At 39.8% G+C, this 18,907-nt stretch overlaps 1 protein-coding gene across 6 annotated transcripts in view; it reads left to right on the plus strand.

Annotated features, from left to right (window-relative positions):
* The window catches only part of zc3h7ba (zinc finger CCCH-type containing 7Ba), a 30,647-nt gene extending 12,173 nt beyond the window's left edge, over nt 1-18,474 (plus strand). For 4 of the 6 annotated variants that reach the window (XM_039687544.2, XM_039687542.2, XM_039687541.2 and 1 more), the window contains 13 exons: nt 321-379; nt 491-593; nt 8,333-8,494; nt 9,126-9,331; nt 10,392-10,492; nt 11,063-11,244; nt 11,779-11,834; nt 13,105-13,343; nt 13,428-13,533; nt 15,034-15,142; nt 16,440-16,567; nt 16,642-16,814; nt 17,819-18,474. In XM_039687544.2, coding sequence (XP_039543478.2) covers nt 321-379; nt 491-593; nt 8,333-8,494; nt 9,126-9,331; nt 10,392-10,492; nt 11,063-11,244; nt 11,779-11,834; nt 13,105-13,343; nt 13,428-13,533; nt 15,034-15,142; nt 16,440-16,567; nt 16,642-16,814; nt 17,819-17,999 — 1,805 coding nt within the window. In that variant the 3' untranslated portion in view covers nt 18,000-18,474. The remainder of the gene's footprint in view (nt 1-320; nt 380-490; nt 594-8,332; nt 8,495-9,125; nt 9,332-10,391; nt 10,493-11,062; nt 11,245-11,778; nt 11,835-13,104; nt 13,344-13,427; nt 13,534-15,033; nt 15,143-16,439; nt 16,568-16,641; nt 16,815-17,818) is intronic. The other 2 variants (XM_039687546.2, XM_039687543.2) reach the window with 1 other exon arrangement.
* Nucleotides 18,475-18,907: the final 433 nt, after the last annotated feature.

Genomic DNA, 18,907 nt, shown 5'->3' on the forward strand with positions numbered 1-18,907 from the left:
ACCATCAAAATAAAGTGAAACCTTTTATTTACAGAAACTAGGAGTGTCGAGATATAGTTATTGCAAATAAATGTAAAATAATTACATTTTGTGACCCCCAGTTTCAAGATCTTAATGTTTTTCAAGGTTTCAGCTCTTTTTTTATCCGATTACTTTACTTTTTGCATCTTGGTTTGATATCTTGAACTTGAGAGACTTCAAATTCAATCATGTTCATGTTCACGTTTACTTTTTAATATTTGATTAATCTCTAGAAATAACACTTGTTAAATTCCCTGTTCAGAGACTGAAATCTTTATATGACTTCATTTCTCTGTCAGGTGGGAAAGTTGGTCGTAGTTTTCTGCCGTCGGTCAAACTGACGAACTCTTCTCATCAGGTGAGTGTGTCGTCTCTGACTGCTGGTGATGTGAACACATTAAAACATCTCTGTTTAACATCATGAGAGAGAGTTCATATATATGTGTGTGTGTGTGTGTGTGTGTTACAGAGGAATGGTCATGTGACCTCCACTCTTTCCTGTCTGTCTAAGAACCCACTGGAACAAACACATGAATTTGCTCAAGCCTGCAGCAGCTGCTTCACTTCTACAGGTGATTCACATCTATCTATCTATCATCTGTCTGTCTATCTATTATCTATCCATCTATCTATTTCTCATAATCTATCTATCTATCTATCTATCTATCTATCTATCTATCTATCTATCTATCTATCTATCTATCTATCTATCTATCTGTCTGTCTGTCTGTCTATTATCTATCCATCTATCTATCTATCTATCTATCTATCTATCTATCTATCTATCTATCTATCTATCTATCTATCTATCTATCTATCTATCTATCTATCTATCTATCTATCTATCTGTCTGTCTGTCTGTCTGTCTGTCTATCCATCTATCTATTTCTCATCCTATCTATCTATCTATCTATCTATCTATCTATCTATCTATCTATCTATCTATCTATCTATCTATCTATCTATCTGTCTGTCTGTCTGTCTGTCTGTCTGTCTGTCTGTCTGTCTGTCTATTATCTATCTATTTCTCATCCTATCTATCTATCTATCTATCTATCTATCTATCTATCTATCTATCTATCTATCTATCTATCTATCTATCTATCTATCTATCTATCTATATGTCTGTCTGTCTGTCCATTATCTATCCATCTATCTATTTCTCATCCTATCTATCTATTCAATTCAATTCAAATTGCTTTATTGGCATGACTGTACATATTACAATATTGCGAAAGCTTGTAACACATAGTATAGTGAAGACAGTAAAAATAACAAAGTATTATAACAACTTAAATTAAAATGTACACATTAAATTAATTGCAAAAAATAACAGTGTAACAGATTATAATTTCTATGAACGTTTGATACCACAGTGTTTTGACATATATATACACACATTACTAAGGGTCACTGTGGTGGACATTAGGGAAACACACTGAGGTCACACACACATACATTCACCTACTGTCTCTCAGGCTGTGGCACGCACACACGTATCTGGCAGTCAGTGCTGCGGTCTGTCCCTCTCCTAGTAAGATCTTTATCTGCTCTACTTCAGTCATGGTTGTAAAGTTCTGTATTAGTTTATTAAGTTTATTGAAGTAGAGGTCTCTGATGGAGCTGTATTTGTGGCAGTGGAGGAGGAAGTGTGTCTCTGTTTCGATTTCTCCTGTCCTACACTGAACACACACCCTTTGCTCTCGGGGTAGCCAGCTCTTTCTGTGTCGGCCGGTCTCGATGGCTAGACTGTGTTCACTCAGCCTGTACTTGCTCAGGATCTGTCTCTGCTTTGTGTCTCTCACACTCTGGAGATATTCCTCCATTTCATAATTTGATTTCAGATTTCGATAGAATTGTAGTTTACTTTGTGTTTTTGTTTCCTGATCCCAATGTTCCAGATATGTATTTTTAGACTGTTTAGTAATTTGGTTTATTCTGATGTGTGTGTGAGGAGCAGTGCTGGTCTGAGACTGGTGAGTGTTAGTAGGGTTAGTCGAGTTAGTGAGTCTCAGGACCAGCTGACTGAGGAGACTCTTTTCGGGGTTCAGTTCTTGGGTCTGTAATGCTTTAAAATGTAGCGATTCTGTGGGACTTGATTTTAGATGCATCCAGAATTTGAGGGATCTTTTTTGCATATTAATAATCAATGGGAATCGGCCTAATTCTGCCCTACACGCATTATTGGGTGTTTTCCTTTGTAGTTTTAGTATCATTTTGCAGAATTCTGTGTGTAGGGCTTCTGTTGGATGTCTGTCCCATCTAGTGTAGCTCTGATCACTGAGTGGACCCCACACCTCACTTCCATACAGCGCAATGGGCTGAATCACACTATCAAAGATTTTACACCAGATTGGAATTGGTAATTCAGAGTTTTGGAATTTCTTCTTAATGGCGTATAGAGCTCTGCGAGCTTTATCTTTAAGAGCATTCACTGCCAGACTGAAACTCCCCGATGCAGTGATGACCAGGCCGAGGTAAGTGTACTGCATCGTGTGCTCTAGGCCGGTGCTGCCTAGACTGAACTGGTATCTGTGTTCCTGACATCTGGGCTTCTTCTGAAAGACCATAATGTTGGTCTTTTTGAGGTTGACTGCCAGGGCCCAGTTCTGGCAGTAGTTGTGCAGCAGGTCCAGGTGCTGCTGTAGTCCCTGTGCAGTGGGTGACAGCAGCACCAGGTCGTCTGCGTACAGCAAGAGCTTGATGCTCCTGTCCTGTAGGGTGAGTCCAGGGCCTGTAGACTGCTCCAACTGCACCGCTAGTTCATTAATGTAGATGTTGAACAGCGTTGGACTCAGGCTACAGCCCTGCCGCACTCCTCTCTTTTGGGTAAAGAATTTTGTATGTTTGTTGCCAATTCGAATTGCACATTTGTTGTTCGAATACATTGATTTTATAATGTCATAGACTTTACCCCCTACACCGCTTTGTAAAAGTTTGTAATATAATCCGTTGTGCCAAATAGAATCAAATGCTTTTTTGAAATCGACAAAGCATGCAAATATTTTTCCGTTTTTGGTCTGTTTTACGTGTTTATTGATTAGGGTGTGTAGGGTGTAAATGTGGTCAGTAGTTCTGTGTTTTGGAATGAAGCCAATCTGACTCGGGCTCAGGACATTGTGTTCGTTAAGGAAGCTTACAATTCTATTGTTTAAAATACTGCTAAATAACTTCCCCAGATTACTGCTCACACAAATGCCTCTGAAATTATTAGGGTCTAATTTATTTCCACTCTTGTGAATTGGGGTAATAAGTCCTTGGCTCCAGATGTCAGGAAAACAGCCTGAACGGAGTACGATGTTGAACAGTTTGAGCAGCGCCGCCTGCAGCTCCGGTGTGCTGTGTTTCAGCATCTCACCTAGAATGCTGTCAGGACCACAAGATTTATTTCCTTTTAGGCTTTTGAGTTTGTTTGCCAATTCTTCCTGTGTAATTGGGAAGTCAAGTGGATTTTGATTATTTTTAATTGTCTCTTCATAAGTTTGTAGATTTAGTTTGATCCGATTATAATTGTCATTGAGTTGTTTTGATGGGATTTCTCTGTATAAGTTTTCGAAATGATTTGTCCAAATTTCTCCATCTTGTATTGGTAGGTCTTGTGGTTTAGTGGTGCTCAGATTATTCCACATATCCCAGAACTGATTCTGATTTATTGAGTGTTCTAATTCTTCTATACTTTTGGTCAGATGGTGTTGCTTCTTCACTCTAATTGTGTCTTTATATATTTTTAGTTTTGAAAAGTATTCAGTTCTTAAGTCAGTGTTGTTTGGTTCTTTATGTTTCAGATTTGATAATTTTCTAAGTTGTTTTCTCAATGTTTTGCAGTCTGAGTCAAACCATTTTTCATCTTTTGGAGTATTTTTTGTGTATTTTTTGCCTTTCTTTTTCAATTCACTTTTCTGTGCTGCTTTATTAAATATGTTATTGATTTCATTTGTAGCCGAATTAACACCATCTTTAGTTGTTTCGAATTTCTTAGTAGTAAATGTATTTATTTGATTTTTTAGTTCTTCAGAACTGAGGGCTTGGACAAACTTGTCTGTGCTGTCCGGAGCCCATTTGTATCTCTGCTGGACCTGATACATTCGGCGGGTTTCCAGTCTGTTTTGTTCTGGTGTGTGACGCGTTTTGATATAGATGTTAGTTTGGTTATGGTCAGAAAGCGGAGTTTGCTGTTTGACAGTGAATGCATTGAAGGAGGATGGGTCCATGTCAGTGATGGCGTAGTCAACTACACTAGCTCCAAGACCTGAACAACATGTGAACCTCCCTAAAGAGTCCCCTCGGATCCTGCCGTTGAGTATGTACAGGCCTGAGTCTCGGCAGAGCTGCACCAGCTCTCTACCAGTTTTATTTACTGTCTGGTCTAGGTTGTTTCTCGGTGGAAGTTTTCCTGTGATACTCGGGGGGTCCTGGCCAAAGACATACTCATCACCCTTTGGATCTATGTCATCAGGTTCAGATCCAGTTCTTGCATTGAAGTCTCCACACAGCAGCACATTTCCCTGGGCCTGGAAATGGCTGATTTCTGTGTGGATGTTGTTGAGGTATTCCTCCTCATGGTAAGGGGAATCCGCTGGGGGAATGTAGATGGCGCAGAGATATATTTCTTTAGTAGAAATGCCAGTTTGGTTTATTTTTAACCAGCAATGAAATTTTCCAACTGAGACTGTTGAAATGTGTTTGGCCAGATCCTCCCTGTACCACACCAGAACTCCCCCCGAGTCTCGTCCACGGTGGACTGTACTTATTTTGACTGAGGGGACAATCACTTCATAGTAGCCTGAGGGACAGTAGGTAAGCGCATCATTTCGACACCAGGTTTCAGTGAGGATTATGATGTCAACATCTTTTATATGTTTTAGAAATTCTGGGTCTGTACTTTTAGAACCAAACGTTGAAGAGTGAAGACCCTGAATATTCCAGCAACTTATTTGAAATGAACGCATTCGTATTCTAAAAGATAAACCTATTTGGTGAGACAGAGAGAAGATAATTTAAAGTAGGTTACCTGTGAAAATATACATGGTAAACAATTTACATTAGTGCAAAATTATACATGCATATATATAGAGATATATATAAATATACACACACATTTATTTTTTTTCCTCTCTAGTAGAGCACTGTGTGTTCTTATCTGTTCAGGAGCTGGTTGCACAGTGTTTGCAGCATCTCTCTGATCTGGCTCAGTTCGCTGGCAGGTGTGGAGGTGGAGGTGGTGGGTGGAGCAGGAGGCCGGGCTAAAGCTTCAGCATAGCTCTGTGCTCTTGGGTGGGGGGATTTCTCTGTGTGTGTGGAGGGGGTTGGTTTCTTCTTCCTAATGGGGACTTGATGGCCAGCAGGTGAACGTGGAGTTGGTGACTGCAGGTTTACAGGTGTGTAGTGATCCATAGGTGGGTGTGAACGTGGTGGAGGATGTGGGATGTTTGTCCAGCTGACGTCTCTCCTCATCGGGGTCGGGGGTGTGTGTCTGGGCATGTAGGGTTGAATTGGCCGGTAGTGTTCTGGAGTCGGTAGCAGATGTCTCGGTGGTGTTGGGGTGCGGCCCAGGGCTGCATCTTTAAGGGCCCTTGCAAAAGTGCGCACTGCATCTCTGTGCAGGTGGAGTCCGTCGTACAGGTGGTGGAGGCCGATGTGGTGGTGGTGGACCAGGTGCACGTTTGGAAGTGAAGAACATCTGCGGGAAATTTCAGTGTTGATGTTGTGGATAATGTGTGGTGGTGTGTCATGTCGTGGGAGAAGTGTGGAGATAACAATCCGGGATTCTGGGAATTTTTTGCTGGTGGTTTCTGCCATTTTCCTGACGGCATCCGCAGTGTTGTTGCGCAGCGAGTGGAGGTCATTGGTCCCAGTGTGGATTATGACACATGAGGGCTGTCCTGGGAAGTCTCTGATGATCTGGTGGGCGTGGCCAGTTGTGCTGCATCGTTTGGCAGAGACTTTCTGATGTGGAAAAAGTTTCTGTGGGTCTAAGAACTTCCCATTAGAGTCCATGAGGAGGAGAATATCTGGATCAGGTTCTGGAGGGGGGGCAGGGGGGGGTTGAGTTTTTGCAGGTGTCTGTGTGATTGTGGCAGGCTCATTGTCTGTGTTTGTGTAGTCTGTAGTAGGAGCTGTACTGTAGTGACGTGTGTTGTCTTCTGTGTTTGTCTGTAACTGCTCTCTCATTACTTGCAGCTGTCTGGAGAAGCTCTCTTCTTTTCTCTCGTTGTCCTCCTCTAGCTTGCGCATCTGTACGCGGAGAGTTTGGTTTTCTCCTTGCAGTTCCCTGAGAGCTCTGTTGAGTTCAGTGATGGTAGAGTTGGTGTCTTTCTTTAGCTGTCTGAGCTCATCTTTGAGCGCTTGGATGGAACTGTTTGTGTTGCATGTGTCTGAAAGTTTGACTTGAGTGAGTTCCCTGAATTCAGCGAAGTCCAGTTCCAGTAGAGCTAAACTGTCTCTCAGCCGCCGGTCTGATGGTGCAGGTGAAAGAGTCACTGGGCCTTCCTCCTCAGAGTCTGTGCTGTTTGCATGAGGTTCGTCTCTCTCTTCCTCTACTCTGGCCTTCAGCCGGGGGAAGATCTCCTCGAATGAGTTCAGGCTTGCCTCATTGCCTTGCAGAAGGAAGGTGCCTTTAGTATAGTAGGTTATGGTGAGTATTGGGTTGTCTGTGTCAAGCATTTCATCTTTGCATATAGTTAATCTTCCACCTCGACCAATTCCTTCTTTAAAAATGTTCTTGAATTCCTCACAGATGGCTGATTTCCATGCAGTTATCAAAGTGGTGTAGAAGATGAGGTTGTTCTTGATTCTTCTCCCATTAAGTTGAATGTAGTCCGCATACAGAAGATCAGGGTTGTCTCTGAGAGTTTTCTCTTTGTGTTTTTTTCTGGCCTGTACACTTCTGCACTTCTCCGGGTAAAGCACCTCCCCCGTGCACTCTGTCTGCGCCAGGGTTGCCATGGTGATCGGGCTGGGCACTGAGCCAAGACTGCAGCTAACTTAGCTTTTAGCTTGTAATAATGAGAGATTTTACTCTAATAGATCAAAATATACAGTTTTTGTTTAGGATTTTTGCCAGATGAAGCTAATCTCTCTGTTTAGTAACTGAATATCAGAAGTTTTTCAGCTGTAGTTCCTTTAAGAAAGCCTTTCAGGTTTTGGAGGGAAAACTCCAGTTAGCTGTTAGAGTGGAGACTCAGAGGCTGGATGCTAACCCACAGGTTCAAGTCTTCTTTCTTGTATTAAAATGTATTTTATAGGAAAAAAAAATAGTCTTTACCCGAATCGTTCTTCTGTTGTTTTTTCTTGTTTGTTGTCGTTATCTCACTCTCTGTCTCATTCTTTGGTTCATTCTTTTATAATTTTTCAGGAGCTCATGTTTAGAGTGGCTGATCAGTGGCTGCTCCTCTCTCTCTCTATCTATCTATATCTATCTCTCTCTCTCTATCTATCTATATCTATCTCTATCTATCTATCTATCTATCTATCTATCTATCTATCTATCTATCTATCTATCTATCTATCTATCTATCTATCTATCTATCTATCTATCTATCTATCTATCTATCTATCTATCTATATGTCTGTCTGTCTGTCTATTATCTATCCATCTATCTATTTCTCATCCTATCTATCTATCTATCTATCTATCTATCTATCTATCTATCTATCTATCTATCTATCTATCTATCTATCTATCTATCTATCTATCTATCTGTCTGTCTGTCTGTCTGTCTGTCTGTCTGTCTGTCTGTCTGTCTGTCTGTCTGTCTGTCTGTCTGTCTGTTATCCATCCATCTATTTCTCATCCTGTTTATCTATCTATCTATCTATCTATCTATCTATCTATCTATCTATCTATCTATCTATCTATCTATCTATCTATCTATCTATCTATCTATCTATCTATCTATCTATCTATCTATCTATCTGTCTATCTGTCTGTCTGTCTGTCTGTCTGTCTGTCTGTCTGTCTGTCTGTCTATCTATCTGTCTATTATCTATCCATCTATCTATTTCTCATCCTGTTTATCTATCTATCCATCCATCCATCCATCCATCCATCCATCCATCCATCCATCTATCTGTCTGTCTATTTCTCATCCTATCTATCCATCTATCTGTCTATCTATCTGTTTCTCATCCTATATATCCATCTTTCTCATCTGATTTCTGTCAACATGAGGACAGGACGGCTGTCAGATATTCTGGTTCAAATTTCAAAGTAACGCCACTTTACTAGTTACTTGAAAGCAATCTGATTTTTGTAACTCGCGTCACTTGTAATACTCTAGCTTTACCTCACGTGTCTGTGTGTCTCTCTCAGGTCCAGGTGTGCTGGATTTTGAGCTCAGGTCTGAAGTGAACCACAGCTGTCAGAAGGACCTTCTGCTGTGCCGGCGGGTGGGCGGAGCTAACTCGCCCTGGAGGCGGATCCGGCCCCGCCCAACTCGCAACAACTTCCAGGCCGCCTTCGTGCTCTGCAGAGGTGCGTCACATGCTGAGTGACTTGATTATTGAGTACTAGGATGTTTTTCCACTGGTTAATGGACGTGCGAGAACACCGGTATCACCCGCGGGGGCTTTTAAATCCCTATTTTAAAGGCGAAAGTTAAATGCGCGCATCCGCTCGTGCATTCGTAATGGTGTGGAGCACAGCGAGTGTTTTTCATAGGAAGGAACTGAAACACTCGTGGACACGTGCGGCCACACATTTTAGTTCCGCTTTCAAATTAGCAGCAATTCAGGGGCGTATTGCTTGAGTTTATTAGCCTATTATGCTAAAACACAACAACAAAACAGTACAATGACAAATAACAATGACAAATTTTGACACCAGATATTATCCGTCATCGTCTTGTCAGTCTGTTTCTCACTCTTGTGAGTAATATAATCTGACTCCTGTTGCTGATCTGGGCTGCGATTTATTACGCAGACACATTCAGTTTTTATTTAGTGACTGTACTTTTAATGAACTACATGATTTTATTTAAAATAATAATCAGAATCGCCAGTGGGGACTTTAGTTGCTCTTGAACACCGTCAACACGACTATCATAGCAAGCCTAACTAGTACCTTGATTAATGTGATTGAATCCACCCTGTGTGTGTGTGTGTAGAGGTGTTGGAGAGTCAGGTGTGTCAGTACGGTGAGGGCTGCACGTTTGCATATTGTCAAGAAGAGATTGACGTGTGGACGCAGGAGAGGCGGGGCTTACTCGTCCGAGAGCTGCTCTTCAATCCACTGGCGACCAATGAGAGACAAGCACTCAGCGTCACCACACTGCTGAACACACACACGGGCATGTTCATGTTCCTCTGTGAGGTAACAGCACACACACACACACACACACACACACAAACTCCCTCGCGTTTAAAATTGAATGATTTGATACCAGTCTTGAGATTTTTACTGATGGATTTATACCTCAGTTGAAAGAGTCTTATAATGAGGAGTTACTGATTTAAAGTGAGTGCTTTACACACAAATTATTTAAAACAAAATCATAAAATAATCACGAGAGATGCATTAGAAATAAAAATAACAAAAGCTAAGAATAAAAAATGATTAAAATCTCTTCATAATAAAAGTAGGATTTATTTAGCTATATTTTTTGTCCTTTAAATTTTGTCAAAAAGTTAATGTCATATTCATTAATATTAGTCAATTTTACTATAAAATTAACGAAAGCTAAAATTGCATCTAAATTTAGTCCATGAAAACGTTTTGTTGATGAGAGTGCAAAATAAACCTAAATATTCAAACCCTTTATTTATTAATTGAATCAACATTTAAATGTGTTTCAACACAGACATTTTGTTTTGTTCAAACTTAATCTGTTGAAATAAGATTACATTAACATTATTGACAAATTATTTAATGGAATCAAATTGATTCTAGATGTTGTTTTTGAATGAATTGAATCTGAATTTTTGAATAGAATTGTTGTTAAATTATTTCAATTTTGCCATGTTTTGCTTGTCATATTTTGTCAACATCATGTTTTAATTAATGTTTTTAAGTACTATAGTATATTTTATATCATAGTATATTTTAAGTAATGTCGTGTGATTTTTTTTTTTAATGTTTATTAATATATAGTATATATTTATGAATAAATTATTATTTACAAAATCTATAAAAACAATGTTAATGACCACTTTAATGGAATAGTACTGACCCTTATGTAGGACAAAACAGCTTTTTTAGGAGCACTTACACTTAATATAATGTAAGTGACATCATTTTACACAGACACATATTTATTCAGGTAAAGCTATTCTATAAAAGTGTAAATGACCAGGTTCAGTGCTGTGGATGTTGAGTCGTGTGTTTCTTACGTCTCTGTTGTGACACACACACACACGTGTCTGTTCTTCATCAGGCCTGCTTCGACTGTAAACCCAGAATGATCAGCCGACGCTGGAAGGAGGATCCCGATGTGTGTGCCAATCTGCAAACACAACATCAGTTCGACAAGAAGAAGTGTGTGAGAACAACATCCATCTAGTGTTGTTAAAACTACAGACTTCGGTAGCAAGTCAGTACTGAAGTTAAAAAGTGTGACGATACCAGCTTTTCCCTCCAGCACTTTGAGTGCTGTTCAACAGATTCTCAAACGCCTCTGATTGGCCACCGAGTTCACGGGCTCAACATGTATGTCTCTGATTGGCTACAGTGATCAACAATGACTTGGGGATCTGCTGACAGACTGTATCGTCATTTTTAAAATTTAAGTACCGACTTGGTACTGAAGTCGGTACTTTTGACTATCTATCTATCTATCTATCTATCTATCTATCTATCTATCTATCTATCTATCTATCTATCTATCTATCTATCTATCTATCTATCTATCTATCTATCTATCTATCTATCTATCTATCTATCTGTCTGTCTGTCTGTCTGTCTTTCTAGTTCTATCCATCAATGCATTGGTTTCATTATTGTTCCATCCATCAATTGTTTTTCTATCATTATATCTAACTGTCCATCCATCCAGCTGTATGTATATATTATAAGTAAAGCATCTGTGTGTGTGTGTGTGTCTGTCAGGTGTTTGGTCCATGTGGTGAAGAGCAGCGCTGTGAGTTACAGTAAGATCCGAGAGCTGAGTCCTCGCTGTCAGTTTGACATGTGTCGTCATGAGCTCAGTGTGGGCTGTAAGATGGAGGACGGCTGCTGCTTCGCTCACTCGATCATCGAACTGCTGATCTGGATCCTGCAGAGAGACTCGGGTACACACACACACACACTCACTGGAGATCACTCACACACTCACACACTAGAGACTGTGGTACAGAAACACATACTGAAGGTCTCACACACACACACATTAGAGGTTCTGTTACACATACATATATTGGCTATATTTTTTATTGCTGTGAATTAAAATGTTGTTTACAAGAGAATGGTAACATCTTAAAAAAATACACACAAATAAAAGAAATGCATATGTTATAAAAATAAACAGTGCTATGACAATAATACTAATAATAATGACAATTAAGACATCAGTTATGAATGTAAAAAAATGTGTGTGTGTGTGTGTGTGTGTGTGTATATATATATATATATATATTACAATAAAATAGTATATTTTTCATTGACCCATTCATGTTTTGCATACCTAATAGTGGTTCGGATCTCAGTACCAGCTGTAAACCGGGCCAGGCATTTAAGAATTAATGACTGTTTCAAGTAGATGTTTTATGTTCGAGGTGCTGCATTATATCAGATAAACTCCCCAAACTTCATCTCTCTGTGCGCAGGAATCAGCCACGAGGAGATCGTGCAGGAGTCCAAAAAACACTGGAACAAACAGCGTGTGAGTCTCTTCTCAATTACTACATAATGTTAATACAATCTTAAAGTATTTATTTAATAATTAGCATTATTTATTCAGATTTGTGCTGTTCTAAAGTTGTATGAGAAAATGTTCTCACTTGCTTGTCAAAACATTATAAACTGTTTCATTATAACAACTAAATAATTCAGTGTTTTAATGACAATTTTTGGTGCAGTGTGTAATTTTTTGCGGCATCTAGTGGTGAGGTTGCGAGTTGCACCCAACATAAGTTACGGTGGCCGACAGGAAGTGATGTCGTCATCTGAGACAGCAGAATGAGGTTTCTTTACAAAGATAAATTAAGAAATTACGTTTACTGAGACGTTATTGTGAATATTATTGTTACTTGTTCATCACTGTGTCAGTGTTTTATCCACTGACTTTAGCTAGATCGTTACACGAAGAACAACATAGTGACGAAACACGTGTCCGTTCAGGGCCACCGTAGAAACATGTCGATGTAAGCGGACCCGCGGTGTGTGTAGATAGAAATGGCTCATTCTAAGGTAATAAAAACATAACAGTTCATTGTGTAAGGTCCTTATACACCACTGAAAACATAGTTATAAATATGATATTTCATTTCTGTCAACAGATTCTCCTAAATGTTACATAATGCACCTTTAATACCTGTAATAATGCTTAAAGGACAATAAAACATACCATTATTTAATAACATTTTCAAAAATTTCTCCATTAGTTCTCTGCAAAAGAAGGTCATATAACTTTAGAAGAGCACCAGGGTAATTTATGAAATTTAGTTGGTCTTTCAACACTTCTGGAAGTAGATGATTGGGTTTAGCGAGAAAGAATAGGCAAGGCAAGTTTATTTATATAGCACATTTCATACACAGAATAATTAAAACAGTTTAGAATAAAATAATAATAATAATAAAATAATAATAGTAATAATAAAATACAGTAAATTATTAAAACAATTTAGAATCAAAAATAAAATTAAAATAAATGAATCGTATTAATTATTTTGTGAGAATCTTGACTTTTCACGTTGCTCATATACGGGCGTAAGTCTCATGGGATTGAAATATGTATTGAACTATATAATATATTATATAATAAAATCAATATAAATTTTATTTTAGGTGAATTATCCTTAAAATGCTTAGTGTACGAGGTTTGATCCCTGTGGACACTAGTACTAGTGATGACTAACTTAGTAAACAGTATTTTAATATTTTATTTTACATAATGCATGTAGTGATCAACTCTTTCTGTCTCCCTTCACCAGCCTGTGTTTGTGGCTTCACGATCACCAAACAAAATCGCTGCTGCCAAATCAAAAAGTCCTATCAGAGCAGAGCAAACAAATGGGGTGGTGCAAGGAACGGGAAGTGCAGACCCAGCTGAGGTCAAAGGTCACGAGCTGGAGCTGATGCTGATGTTCGTTTGCGGTCAGTGCTGGAGAGACGGGCTGGTTAGCGAACCGGACCGAGCGATGAAGTACTGCACCGCTAAAGCCCGACACAGGTGCAGACGGACACACACAGACGCCACATCTGAACACACACACACCACCTGTCTCACTCTCTTCCTCTGTCTGTCTCTCTTCAGCTGGTCCAAAGACAGGAGGGTTTTACTGGTCAAGTCTCACAAGAGGAAGAAGTGGGTCTCGGTGCGTCCTGTGCCCTACGCCAAGACCTTTCCTCAGCAATACGACGTGAGTGAAAACAACTGGTTTACTCTGATGTTCAGATGAGGTTAGTTGACCAGCTGGACTCTGGACTATTCTCTATATGATACTCGCGTCGTATCAAGGGACCACAATAGAAATAAGTCTTCGGGCTTTATTGTGTTATCCCTGACTACTTATGTATTTTATTTTAATGTATGACACAGTTTTATACTGTTTCATATTTTTATATTTAAGTGGTCAAATATAATCAATCAATATACTTGGACTAGGGCTGACCCCTAATAGTCTACTATTGAAGAGGGTTATTTGACCAACATTTTATTAGTCGTTTAGTCGAAAAAGAAAAAAAAACTTGAAAAGGTGGCAAAATCATGCAGACTGTAACAGAGAGATCGTTAACGGCATGAAATCCAAACATTCACCAATCAATTATCGACCTCGAATATATTAGAGGTGGGAATTGGCAAAAATGTGTTCGATGGTATTAGGATTCTTAACATATTACAATACAGCAAGTATTACGATTCGATTCTGCAATATATTGCTTAAAGGAGTAGTTCACTTTTCAAAAAACTTTTGCTGATAATTTACTAACCCCCATGTCATCCATAATGTCCATGTCTTTCTTTCTTCAGTCGAAAAGAAATTAAGGTTTTTGATGAAAACATTCCAGGATTTTTCTCCATACAATGGACTTCTGTGGGAACCAAACGGTTCAAGGTCTAAAAGAAACTTTAAGTACAAACTGCAAACTTGTTCAAAGGGCTTTAAACGATTCCAGACGATAAATAAGGGTCTTATCAAGCGAAACGGTCGCTCATTTTTTAAAAAAAAATAACAAAGTTTAAGTTTTATAAGCTCAAATGTCGCCTTGCTCTGTTTTGTGGTGCACGTTCGTGACTCTCCTGTTCGAACTCGTTCAACAAAATGAACAAATCTTTTTCCGAATCAACTCGTTCGTTTCTTTCGCCGAATGAACCAAATGACTCGGAAAAAGATTTGTTCATTTTGATGAATGAGTTCGAACAGGAGTGCGTTACAGAACAGAGCAAGGCGAGCGTTTGAGCTTATAAAACTTAAACTTGGTTATTTATTTATAAAATGAGCGATCGTTTCGCTTGATAAGACCCTTATTCATCATCTGGAATCGTTTAAAGCCCTTTGAACAAGTTTGCAGTTTGCACTGAAACTCTCATTTGGACTTCCCATTGAAGTCCATTATATGAAGAAAATCCTGGAATGTTTTCATCAAAAACCTTAATTTCTTTTTGACTGAAGAAAGAAAGACATGGACATCTTGGATGACATGGGGGTGAGTAAATTATCAGCAAAAGTTTTTTCAAAAGTGAACTACTCCTTTAACTCGCATTTAATTCTGTGAACATTACCTTCTACACATTAACCGAAGTGCTCTTAGGAGGATAGTACAAAAACTTAGGAAGATAGCCAAAAAAAACAACAATTTTTAATAAGGTTGCTGAAACTGTGAGCTTTTGACGTCTAACGCTGAATGTTTCTCCACAGATCTGCATCCATGTGCTGCAGCAGCGGAAGTGTCATTACATCGGGAACTGTTCTTTCGCTCACAGTCAGGAGGAGAAGGAGCTGTGGACGTACATGAAGAACAAAGGCTGTGAGCTATCATCCGCTTATGCCTGTCACTCAGACGTCAAAGAATGTTGTCAAATTGAACAGATTGTGAAACTAAAGCACTTCTCCTCTAGCCTAGAAATCTAGACGCACCCTAGCGGCAGCAAAAATTATTTTGCAGCAAAGTGTGGTCTAGCAACTCTTCATAGACATTTTAGCTGGAAAACCCCAACTCTGGTAGGGCCAATCACATCGTGTATAGAGTCGGCGGGCGGGCTTAACAAAATGACGACAGAGTTGCGACGGTCAGAGCAAGCTCGGACATATTCGGTTTGAAGTCGTTCATCCTCGGATGCGGCTGGCGCCGCGCGCGCTGTTACAAAAAAGCTGTTGCGAAACGATCAACTTGTCATTTTGTCGTCGAGTATAAAGGCTTTACTCCGTTTCAGCGCGCGCTCTGATCGGTTAGGTGCACGGACCTCTCCCGAATCATCTCTACCACTCCGAAGCACAACTACTCCGTCTCCGTTTCCCTCGTAAGCTGATATTAGTATTTAAACATTCTCTATGATGTTATTTTTTTTAACGACACACTACTGTCTCTTTCTCTCTCTCTCTCTCTCTCACACACACACACACACATACTGTCTCTTTCTCTCTCTCTCTCTCTCTCTCTCACACACACACATACTGTCTCTTTCTCTCTCACACATATGTAGGCTAGTTATAAACTCTTTAGACTTTTAATGATTAGTGTTTTATTTTTAAAGTTTGTGGGTCGTGTAAAAAAATAAAAAAATCCCTTATTTTGGGGATGGATTCCGGGAAATCTCCCTTATTTTCAATGTTCAATGTTGACAGCTGGACTGGATGCAGTAAAAGTTTAATATATCAACTTGCTCTGCTGAGTACGTCGCCGTCTTTGTTGCTCTGATTGGCTTTAGCGCTATCCAATTGCGTGCAGAGAGAATTTGATAGACAACTGTTTATCCCGCCCCTCGGATTGAGCCCTGTCAATGAAGAGTTTCCAGACCTAACATCTTGATGTAGGTCTGGCATGCCAGGCTACTTCTCCTCATGCTGGCAGATGAATACAACCATATGGTGTTTAAACATCACTTCTGATTACTGACATCACAGAATTTACTGGTATTCTTGAGCTGATGTGTGAATGGTCTGTTACCAGTAAAAAGCCAGAATGCCGTTGCTTGTGTGAACAGCGTATTTGTGTGTTTTTACTGGTAAAGTCATTACGGTAATTTACCGGGACTGCTGCATGAAAGGGGCTGTAGTCTGAATGATTGATTGGTTTAATAGATTTCCCCTGCTCTCCACTACAGTCACAGACGTCCAGCAGGTGTTTGACGTCTGGATGTCCAATCAGAACAGAGCGTCAGATTGCGCCTCGCCGCCCCAGCCAATAGAAGAGAAGCAAATCACCATGCCGACGGATTTTGCAGAACTGATGGTACGTGTTTGTTCTTGCCGTTCTCATGTTCACTGTCCTCCACGTGTGCTAATGGAGTGTGTTTGTGGGTGTAGCAGGACAGCTTCTACTGCCCTCTGTGTGGGAAACACAGTAACAGCGATCGGCAGTGGCAGCAGCACATCTCCTCGGAGAAACACAAGCTCAGGGTGTTCAGCGGAGAGGGAGAGGACGAGAGTCTGACCTGGTCCTATCGCTTCCCTGGACCCTGTTTCTCCATCTGTCCCAGGTAATGAACATCATCAAGGATTCCTCAGACTGGTCAGAGTAAACCAGCTCCCCTCATCTGTCATTACTTTAAATAACCCAACTATTCAATGTAACGACAGAATATTACTTTGAATATTCAATATTAATATTAATTGTGACTCAGGGTACGTTTACACAGCAATGATGTGCTTAAAATGGAGACGTTTTTCCTTTGAGTTTTCCGCGTATACAGACACGGGTCCACAAAAAAATGACAAAAAACCCTGTAATCTGTCGCCAAACCACTAGATGGCGATGAACACTATAGACTGAACGTAATGCGCTTCAGAAATTCGCGTATTTGTTGTTTACACAGAGACTGTTTTCAAAAACTTGTACTTTTGAAACCTGTTTTCAAAACTTTGCCATTTCATGGCGTCATTGTCGTGTAAATGAACTGTCAAAGTACAAAAAGTTTTACGTTTTTTTGTTGAAAGCGGTGTCGTGTAATCAGCCTCTCAGGCCCCGTCCTCACTACTGCGTTTTCGTTTGAAAACGGAGAATTAAAACGAATACGATTTCCGTCCACACCAGCGTTTTATCTGCGTATTAGAATTTATCTCCGTCCACATTAAAACGACTGAAAACGCAGATCACGTGACCATTTACCAACACTGGGCATGCGCGCGCCGGTGTAAACGGTGGCTGACGAATCAGGGAAGGATACGTCATGACGGATGACACCCAATCATAGAGCCGAGCGTGAGCCTCTGCGTCATCGTTTCTAAACTCCTCCGTTTTGTCCCGTCTTCAATAAAACGCCCTCCGGACATTCAAAACGCAAAACAGCGCTTCTAAACGTCTCCGTTTTAGGTCTTCGTTTTTCCCGTTTTAGTCTGGATGGGAGGTGCAAACGTAGCAAAAGGAACGAAACGAAAACGCAGTAGTGTGAAGTCACGTGTAGTTTGATCTGTGAAGTTGGTTTTTAATAGCGGTCGTTAGCAGAGATCGGTGTCCTCATTGGCTGTGGCGTTTGATTGGCAGGTTTGATGATGGCTGTACTGATGGCATGAGTTGTGACTTCGCTCACAGCGAGGAGGAGCTTCAGGAGTGGCTCAAACGAAGGGATTTTCTGCGTTTGACGTTGGAAAAAGCCAGAGCCGACATGCTGATTTCTCCAAACGACAACGACTTTGGGATTTACAACTTCCTGCTTCAGAAATAAACAAACAAGCTCGCATTTGTACTGTGTCTTGAGAGTTTGATCAGGCGAGTTACTGCAGGTCCTGATGAGTGTTAACGTCTAGACTGAACTCTGTGTGTGTTTAATGAACGGATGTTTTACTTGATGTTGCTTTAATAGAGAATCTCTGCTGTGAAACGGCTGGATGCAGTTCAGTATATTAGTTTGACTCTGGAGTGACTCTGGATTCTTGAACTGCTGTTGGTTAGTGTTCAGACACTGAACGTTTCTGTTGTTGCAGCTGTTGTTGCAGGATTTGTCCAGGACTTCACTAAGATTGGCACAGAAGTGTTTTTTTTTGTACGTTTGTTTTATTCTTGCGTTAATTCACTGTTTATACAAGAAAATGAAACGGTTAACACATTTTGATCATTGTATTATGTTATCAACATTATTTTATGAATTATGTTTAATTGTTTTAGTATCTGTTTTTATTTGAATAAATCAATGGTATGGATGTCTTCTCTTGTTCTCTTTTCTGAACCCAATATTTCACGTTTGTAATTGATGCGAATCAAAGCAAATGGGTCTTTATTATTTATCGGAAAATCTTGACTCGTGTTTCGAATATAGTTTAAAATAAATAATCTTGTGCTTGTTAATTACACATTAATAACACAAAGTTAGTGATTATGGTTTGTTGCAAAATCGTATGTACATTTAATAACCAAGGTCACGTGGTTTACTTATATGAAGGGTCATATTTCATGCACGCAGGTCCAAGGTGTTTGATTTTATGTAAACTTCTGTTTTTATCAGTTGAGATTTACTGAATTAATTCTATGCTTTGCTTCAGCAGTCTAACATGAGTGATTTTACACGGAATGACATCCAGCAAGTTTGATGTTCTTCCTTTTGAAAGGTTGAGAAGTACCAGATTCAGTTACTGA

Source organism: Pimephales promelas, chromosome 3, assembly GCF_988280905.1.
Source record: "Pimephales promelas chromosome 3, fPimPro1.hap1.1, whole genome shotgun sequence".
Taxonomy (NCBI): Eukaryota; Metazoa; Chordata; class Actinopteri; order Cypriniformes; family Leuciscidae; genus Pimephales; species Pimephales promelas.